The 9201-nt window shown below is 37.7% G+C and overlaps 1 protein-coding gene across 3 annotated transcripts; it reads left to right on the top strand.

Moving 5' to 3' along the window:
- The first annotated feature begins 300 nt into the window (after positions 1-300).
- On the top strand, positions 301-4028 carry LOC105045288 (uncharacterized). 3 transcript variants are annotated; one of them, XM_010923518.4, is made up of 3 exons: positions 301-536; positions 701-1122; positions 3442-4028. In XM_010923518.4, exons 2-3 carry the CDS (start codon positions 703-705, stop codon positions 3688-3690), a joined length of 669 nt encoding a protein of 222 aa, XP_010921820.1. In that variant the 5' UTR covers positions 301-536; positions 701-702; the 3' UTR covers positions 3691-4028. The 3 variants fall into 3 exon arrangements, with proteins under 3 accessions (XP_010921820.1, XP_010921819.1, XP_010921822.1); XM_010923517.4 differs by having other exon boundaries at positions 371-553; XM_010923520.4 differs by lacking the exon at positions 301-536 and having other exon boundaries at positions 581-1122; positions 3469-4028.
- Positions 4029-9201: the final 5173 nt, after the last annotated feature.

Here is a 9201-nt window from a genome sequence, read left to right as displayed (position 1 = left end):
AAACGAGCAGTGATGCCACGTTTCCCGGGTTGCTTTCCAGCGCCGATATTACTTTCGGCGTGTCGAACACTCCAGTCTCGCGCACACGGTTTCAAATTCCAACTGCACGCGGGCCCCACAAATTGAACATCCCTGGGTTTATTCTACCGTCCGTTGCGATTTTCTACTCTCGAACAGTGTGCCAATCTCTCCTTTAAGACATACCGACGGTGTAGATCAAACCAATGTGACTACGCGTCAAACGACCCAAGCAGCCAACGTACCGGTCTAAGTTCCTCCGTCGGTGAACATACCAAGCAGCCAAAGGGGATCAGGACAAGCCCCCGAGAAGTCTCTTACCGAATCTCGAATCTTCGCCGATCGATAAACGATAAGGTCAGCCCTAGAAACTCCGGCACGTGACCGGCGGCACGCGCGGGGGGAGTACATCCTGGGGGCAACAGAAGCACACAACTGCTGCTCCCTTCGAACGCCACTCCACAGCCGTACGATCCCCGTCCACGTCATCGATCCGCGTACTCTCGCGCATCTGGACGGTCCGGATCGCGTCCCCGTAGAATCCGAAGCAACTCTCTCCTTTCCTTTCTTCCCCATCCCCCACTTTCTCTCTCTTCTTCTTCCCACTGTTTTTTCTCCTGAATTTTTCTTGAAAAAAATTCCCCAAATTTTATTTTAGTTTCAATTTTTTTTTTCTTTATAGAGATGAAGGGAGGAGCGACGGTGAAGGACGAGAGGGAGTTGGAGATGGCCGCGAAGGCCAAGAAAGAGGAGGAGAAAGAAGAGATTAAAGCCATGAATGGTGGTGTTGTCGATGATGATGATGGTGATGAAGAGGAGGAGCCGGAGGAAATCGTGGAGGTGAAAGATGATGATGAGGATGAGGATGGTGATGATGATGGAGAGGGCGAGGAGGACGATGATGGTGAAGAGGATGATGATGATGAGGAGGACGAGGAGGATTCTGATGATGAGGTGGAGGAGATCATGGCGCCTGGGACTGGACCGCAGGTTCAGTCGGTGGATGACGATGGGGAGGAGGAGGAAGAAGAAGAGGAGAATGATGACGGTGATGGGGACGACGACGACGACGACGACGACGATGATGGCAAGGACGACGAGGAGGTATAATTTTTTTTTAAAAATAAAATTCTGCTGATAAATTGGTGTTTTATTTGGTATTATTGTGTTTATTTGATTGTTTTATGATCTATCCCGTTTTAATTTGTATATATAAATCTGTGAATCTGCTTAGATTTTTTGCTGAGTAATTAGATTTGCTGTGTTTATATGTCAATTTCTATGCTTGAAAGAAAAGTAGTTGAATTATCTTTTATAGATTTATATGGTTAGATGTGTTGTTCTGGTTAACGAAATAAGATTAGGATTTATTTTTCTTGATTTTTGGTAACTTGGTTTCGGATTATGTTTTAATTAAGCGCTTCTTTGATTTTTTTTTTTATTTTTTTGGATTTCTTTTAGGGTTTTGGTCCCAAGATGAGTCGATCTAGATGAGGGAAAATTGCTATTTTTGTCCCCATTTTTTAAGAGGTTTAAGTGGGTATAGCTCGAATTTGGATTTTATTTTTTTGTCTGATGGTTTATCGATTTACGCGTGATTGTTCAAGTTTTTGTCTGATAGTATAGTTTCTTTGCTAAATCCTGTAATTAGTAGACCTGGCTGCCATCTTTAGATGTCGTGGAACTTGTTTAGAGAAGTAGTCTCTAAAACTTAACTATTTGATTGTATTTATCATTTTCCTTCCAATTTTTTCTGTTGTAAAGATCCTTCCCCCGCTAATTTTCTTTGATTTGGTTTTCTTTCCCTTTTTTTTTTTTCTGTTTCTCCAAACTCCATGATGTATCTCCTTTTTTCTGGTGATTTGGTATGTTTTGTACTAATTCTCGTTTCCTTTGTTTTTCATTTTGTTCTTTTTAGTACCTCTAAGATTCCATTGGTAGTATGGTTCATATGATTGCTAGATCTTCCTCTGCTGTTGTTTGTTGTTGCCTAAAAATCCTTACCACTTACTTGGATATGGATAACAGGTTCCATGTTATGTGCTATTACTGGCATAGTTTCTTGTTTCTTATATTTCTCCAAAATACAACTGCTTATGAAAGGTGGCTTTTTAGGAATTCATATGGGGAAAGAGTTCCAAGCTGTTCCTGCTGTTGACTCTATCATATTTTGCTTCCTCTCATTGATGTCTTTTTTCTTCTTTCTATCTTTTCTTTGGTGCAATTACTCTGATCTTTTACAGTGGCGATGCTAAGTACAGCATATATAAACATATTAAGTTATTTGTTTCTCGTTTTGCTTCATCTTTTTGATAAGTTCGTCATTTGCTTCTTATAATTTTTAAGGCCATTTTTTCTGGTTGCCTGGAGGTACCACAGAATCTCTACGAAATTTAGATAGTAGATGTAGATGGTTTATTCTTGTGGTTTTCATCACATATTATTGGCTGCTCGAAGTATCTTTATTTATTTACCTTGTCTCCACTCACAGCTCTAGTGAAATTTAAAATAAAATATTTTTTCTTAAATGGCAAACATTTATGTATCTTGATAGGTTAGCGCCAGAATATTCTAAAATCTATAACTTCACTGACATTGGCTTCTATTCCTTTCTGCATCTATGTTTGCCTGCCTCTCTTCTCTGCCTGTAGGTCCTCTTGTTTGATCTTTAATGTCAATGTTTAGACTGATGATGTGATACACTAGTTATTGTTGACTGATTTGGAGCTGTAGCATCTTTGAGAGACACACAATGTGGTGATTTGCTGTTGCGGCCATTTGATTAACATCTGTTGGGACTAAATCATGGAGCTTATAGACTATAATAATTTCCTGTTGCTAATATTTGCATATCTGTCCTGGTTGCAGCTCAAGTTTCCCAAGGTTTACTAAATATCCTTCCGGTGTAACCAATCTAATTTTCTTGGTACACCCAATAATTCGTTTGTAATGGAGATCTTTAGCACCTTCAGGTTCTCATAATTTGACTTGCATCAATTAGATTTAGGTTGTTTTATCCTACTTCTCATCTCTGCCTTCATTTTCATTGTGCCTAATGCTGTGTGAGAAATCTCTTTTTCATTTCCTGATACCATAATATTATCTCAAGTTCATCTTTTATAGGGGAGCGGTAGGTTGTTTTCTAGCGCTGATTCTATTTCAATTTGTCACCCAGGTAATACATATGAACTATGTATATAATAGAACATTCTCTTATGCAGTGGTGTCATCCAGTGTTTTGTTAGAACGATCTAATTGTGTCCATCTTTCTCTCTTTCTCTCTTGCTCTCTGCCATCCGTAGCATGACGTTTTGGTATCTGTTTTTAAAATTTCAAGTTCCTTTGAGGGCCTCGATGTATTTTCTTAGCAGTAACTTTGAACTTTTTGTTCTCTGATATCGTGCTTAATTTTTCTTCGAGGAGGATTTGGGAACTGAATACCTTGTCCAGCCGGTAGGTGGTGCAGGAGATGAGGAAGATGCAAGCGACTTTGAACTTGGCGAAGAGCATGGTGAGGATGAGGACATTGATGAAGAAGGTGATGAGGGTGATGCAGGGTGTGATGCTGGAAATAAACAGACCTCAAAGAGGAAGAGATCATCTAAGGACGACGATGACGACGATGACGACGATGATGGTGATGAGGATGATGGGAGGCCATCAAAACGATAGTATATTTATTTACTAGATTGGCTGTTACCATTGACTTAATGTTAAGGTTCTCACAAACTCATCTCCCAATTCTTTCTGGTAGAATATATTTGGGATTGAGGTGTATCAGTTGGGGATAATATTTGGTATAAAAGCTTTTCAAGCAATGTGGAGACGTACTTGTACAAAGTAGGAACATCATGGTGAAGGCTGGATGTCCTTCACAGGAGCCATGTGAAGCTCTTTATTTTTTTTTCTTTTTTTCGCCTTTCTTGTTGGTTGGAATCTAAATGTATCCTTTAGTACGGTATTCATAGGCTTATGGTTAAATGTTAAATTTACTGATGTATGTTAGGTTATGTCGGATGGTTTGTGTTGTTGTTGGTAACTAATTCCCTTATGTTATGTGTAATATTCATCTGTTTGCTGTCTAGCTTGTATATAAATTTGTTGCTAAAGGTTTTCTTCTTTCCATGCTGATCCACTAGGATTGCTGACTGATTTACCTCACAAGGCTTGATACATTGGAGGAAGAAGAAACAACACATGATTGTTGCTAAATGCATTTGACAAATTGGGTTGGATTTTATATGACTGCATTTATTTTCATATTTGAAGTGGATTGGATTTGGATAGAAATTTTGGTATGCAATCGGATCCAAATCCAAATTTAAATATTTTCTTTGGAAATGGAGATGGAGCTGGATTTGGATTTCAGTTACTTTGTGTTTGATCTTTGGTTTGGATGGAATCGGTGAAACATGCATTTATATCTGCTTGGAAAAGTTTATTTTACTTATTCAGTGCATTGTTATTTTATATCTTAGTAAAGTTGAATCCATTATTACAACTAAAGCTAGAAAGTTTGGATGTTATTTGGGTTTCATTTCAATGCATCTGGAAAAACCCATGACGGTTCTCAATCATGGTAGTCAGTTATCAATGTATTATACATGCAGAAAACTCTGGGCGGCTATCACAAAAAATTTAGAATGTTCGGTCACGTTCGTGGAGAATCGTGGATGAAACAAAGCAGGAAAAATTATAGCCAAGTACTCGAGCAGAGTAACGAGTTGAAACTCAAATACATAGCACATGTCTAAAACTAATTTGATAAAGTTAAGACATGGACGGGTGATGACTGACCTCATAATTATAGCACAAAAATGTATGATTTGATCTCTTTTATATATTTGTTGAAGAATAAACATCATAATTCTTAGCGATTCCAACGAGGAAGTATTACCTTTTTAGCTTTTGCTTCATCTCACTTGTTTAAAGAATAGGAGGGCCGCTTTTAAGGACTATTAATTTGCTTATCTGTTACAAATATTAAACTTTTCTTCGACAAAGGAAGGAAATGGTGTTTAGAATGAACAGCCGCAGGATTTTATTTAAAAAAATGTTAGAGGACTTCACCATAAACTATGAAATTAGAAAATGTTGCAAGGAAAAGTAATTTAAAAAAGCATGTACAAGAAAACATTCATGGAATTGCATTATTAAATTCTTAACAAAGATTTAAGCTTGATGATGAGTTTGCATCAACCAAAGAAGCATGGCACTAAGGTGTTCATGTTTCAAAGTGAAAGAAGGGAAGCAACTTAATGAATGGAAGGAAAATTATTTTTCTTTGAATGATCCAGTTGTATCTAAAAATTTTTCTATTAATCTATATGAATAAAGATCAAATCCTTACCTGTTTAGCAGTGGAATCAGAGATCAAATCTCGAATAATTTAAATTAAATTTTTACGGAGATCTAGATGTGCAGATTCTCTACTTCGCATGCACGTCAGATGTCGTAGGAAAGTAGAATGAACTTCGATCTTCGCAACCCAATCAAATGAGGGAAGAGATGTGCTGGTGTGACACCTCGCAGCAGGTGGGATGTCCAAAGAGGACCCACGCCAAGGGAGAAGGGACGGCACCAAAAGGAAGAGGCCAAGGAGAAGAAGGAAGGGCCTTTCTCGTCTCACGCCTCTCTCTCTTTCTCTCTTCTCTCAATCTGATTTGTTTGCTATGCATCCATAGGTAGAAATCCTCTCTATTTATAGACGAATCCCATGACCCAATAAGTATAGAATTTCTAACTCAAATCTGATTTGAATCAGTCCAATACTCATGAAAAAAAGACTCCTACATGAGATCGTATTGCCATAACATATAACAACCAAATTGCATCCAATCCCTCACCCACATAGGACACCCACAATGAGGATGCTTCTAGATGTTGGTCGGCCCATAAGAGAGGAGAATCCTAGTGTAAGTAGGATTTCTTATATCTTATCCAAAATGGGTTCGATTCGAATCCAATTTGAAGCTGGTTCGAAAAAATTTTGAAAGACTGTTAATCTCAAACTCTTTAGGACTTTTGTACTATGTCTCACTTGAATTTTGGACCCAATTAAGTCTAATTAATTCAGATCTAATCTGAAATTAATTAGTATTTAAATTCAATCTTTCATATGCTCCATGGATCATAGATCAGAAACTGTTCATCTCTGGGATCGAACCTGAACTTCATATGTAGTGCTAGCTAGACATAGTCAACTCTTCAAGTCCGTTTGATCCATAATTTAATTTTCAATCAAGTTAGCTTATATGTTCAATTAAGTCAAGTACTTTCAAATTGGACATATAAACATAGGCTAATTTTTTTCTATTTTATCTGAATTGTGTGCGTGACTCCATAGATTCAAACACTAAGTTGGTAGCACAGGAATCAATTTCTGCACTAATCGAGATACCATCTAGCAATGATTTTCGATGTTCAGATAGGTCAAATTATCGTAAAGAAATATTTCAAAATATATACATATGGTTACCGCATAATTCATCATTTTGACACTGGATGCTCTAGGATGGTCTCAAGTTAACTGTCAATCGAGATTGCTTCATCCACATTATATTTCAACCTTTTAAATCTATCTTAGGGATTACCTTGATCAAGACTTTACTAAATTGAAATACAGTGATACATCAACTCTAATAATTTGGAGGAATCAATCCCATCTTGATGCACACACAGATTTCGCAAGTATTTGACTGTACCCAGTAGTCTTCCGTCACTACATTGGAAATCCAGATAATCCGGTACCAAAACACAGTGAGTTGCTTGCAAGTTACTATGGTGATTTTAGATTTGAAGGATACATATACCCATGTGCTTTGCGAGCAGCTTCTGATAACAGAACGCTCAGCAGGTGAGTTACTTGTTCCGTGACGATGTATTCCTATATCTCATCTGTATGCTATACCAGTGTCACCACACTCCTTGGTTAAGAGGACAACCAACCCATATGGTACACAATGACCTCCACTCGATAAATGTCATCATCCTGTAACGATGTATCATTTGATCGTGAATGTGTTTAAGAACTATACGATAAATCCTCTCTTTATCGTACACTAACATAGTTCTAAGGACTTCATCATAATACAAGAGTTCAAGCAAGATGTAACTTTATGATAAAAAATATCAGAATATATTATTAATTAATTTCAATAATTTATATTCAAAGATGAACTCAATCGTCATATGATTGGTTTTAGGACACAATTTTCAATAACTCTCACTTAGACTAAAGCCAATCAGGACAGTATCTTATACCCATCTTCCATTTGAAGTCATCAAACTTTTTGATCTCAAGAACTTTAATGAAGGTGTCGACTATATTTTTCTTTCCATCGATCTTCTGAAGGTCGATGTCATCCCGATTCACTATCTCTCGTACCATGTGATAACGGTGCAGAACATGCTTGGTGCGATGGTGCGACTTTGGTTCTTTTGCCTGAGCTATGGCACTGGAGCTGTCACAATACAGCACAACAGAGCCATCAATAGAAGGTGTAACTCTTAGATCGGTGATGAACTTTTGCAACCACACCGCCTCCTTTGCATCATCCGATGCAGCAATGTATTCCACTTCGCATACAGAATCAGCCACAGTATGTTGCTTGAAACTCTTCCAGCAAACAGCTCCTCCATTCAAGGTAAATACGTAGTCTAACACGCTTTTGCTGTCATCACAATTTAACTGAAAACTGGAATCAGTATATTCCACATATTTCAAATCAGTGTCTCTATAGATAAGTCACTGATCTTTAGTATTTCTCAAATACTTAAGAATTGCTTTTACAATCTTTCAATGCTTCTCATCAGGATCAGACTGGTACCTACTCACTACCCCTAATGAATAGGCCACATCCTATCTCGTACATGTTATAGTGTACATGATAAATCCTACCGTCGAAGCATATAGTATTCTATTCATATGCTCTCTCTCCTCAGGAGTTGTCGGATAATTTTTCTTGGAAAGAGTAATTTCATGACCTATCGAAAGATAGCATTTCTTAAAATTATCCATGTTGAACCGTTTCAACAAGATATCAATGTATCTGGATTGAGACAATCCAAGCAGCCTTCTAGATCTATCCCTATAGATCTTCATCTCTAGGATATAGGATGCTTCTCTCAAGTCCTTCATGAAAAACTATGATGATAACCATAGATTCACACTCTGTAAAGTCGGGATGCCATTTTCTAGTAACAGTATGTCATCCATATACAGTACAAAAAAAATGACTACAGAATCGATAGTCCACTTGTAGACGCAAGGCTCTTCTCCATTCCTAATGAAGCCATACGTTTTGATCACCTTATCAAAATGTATGTTCCAACTCCTAGACGCCTGCTTAAGTCATAAATAGACCTATTCAGCTTGCACACTTTCCACTCATCTGTGGATATGAATCCTTCAGGTTATATCATATACACTTCTTCTTCCAGCTTTTCATTAAGGAAAGCAATTTTGACATCCATCTACCAGATCTCATAATCTTAGTGTGCAGCGATAGCAAGCATAATCCGAATAGACTTGAGTATTGCCACATGAGAGAACATCTCATCATAGTCAATACCATAATGCTGACAGTAATCTTTAGCAATTAGACAGGCTTTATAGATCTCTACCTTTTCGTCCGCTCCTTTTTTTCTCTTGAAAATTCATTTACACCCTATAGATTTTATCTCTTTGGGTGGATCAACTAGTATCCATATACTATTGATCTCCATGGACTCCATCTTAGACTTCATGGCCTCAAGCCATTTCTGGGAGTCGAACCTTTGCATGGTCTCTATATAGGTAATCGAATCCTCATCATTCTCATCAAATTCGATGGGGTCACCATCCCGGATCAGAAAATTATAGTATCTGTCTGGCTGACGTGGTACTCTACCAGATCTCCTTAATGGTGCATCTATTGACTCTGGATTCAATTTTTTAATCAAATTCAATTCTATGTGTGTCGGTCCTTCCATAAAAATGAACTTCATGAAGTTCAATTTTATAGGCATTAGCTCCTTCACTAAAGAATTTTTTTTCTAAAAAGACTGTCTGGCTGCTGACAAACACCTTTTATTTTGTAGTGAGGTAGAAGTAGTATCTTTTAGTTTTCTTTGGATACTCTACGGGCAAGCATCTATCGGACTTCGGTCCAAGCTTATCTGTCTTTAAATACTTGATCAGAC

This window comes from Elaeis guineensis, chromosome 5, assembly GCF_000442705.2.
Source record: "Elaeis guineensis isolate ETL-2024a chromosome 5, EG11, whole genome shotgun sequence".
Classification (NCBI taxonomy): domain Eukaryota; kingdom Viridiplantae; phylum Streptophyta; class Magnoliopsida; order Arecales; family Arecaceae; genus Elaeis; species Elaeis guineensis.
The sequence above is the reverse complement of the archived record's forward strand: the minus strand, read 5'-3'. Positions and strand labels throughout refer to the sequence as shown.

Excerpts from the sequence above, each read along its gene's own strand:
- LOC105045288 (XM_010923518.4), top strand. The coding sequence starts at position 703 with ATGAAGGGAGGAGCGACGGTGAAGGACGAGAGGGAGTTGGAGATGGCC. Across the intron at positions 1,123-3,441 it reads ATGGCAAGGACGACGAGGAG|GATTTGGGAACTGAATACCT; the intron begins GTATAATTTTTT and ends TTCTTCGAGGAG.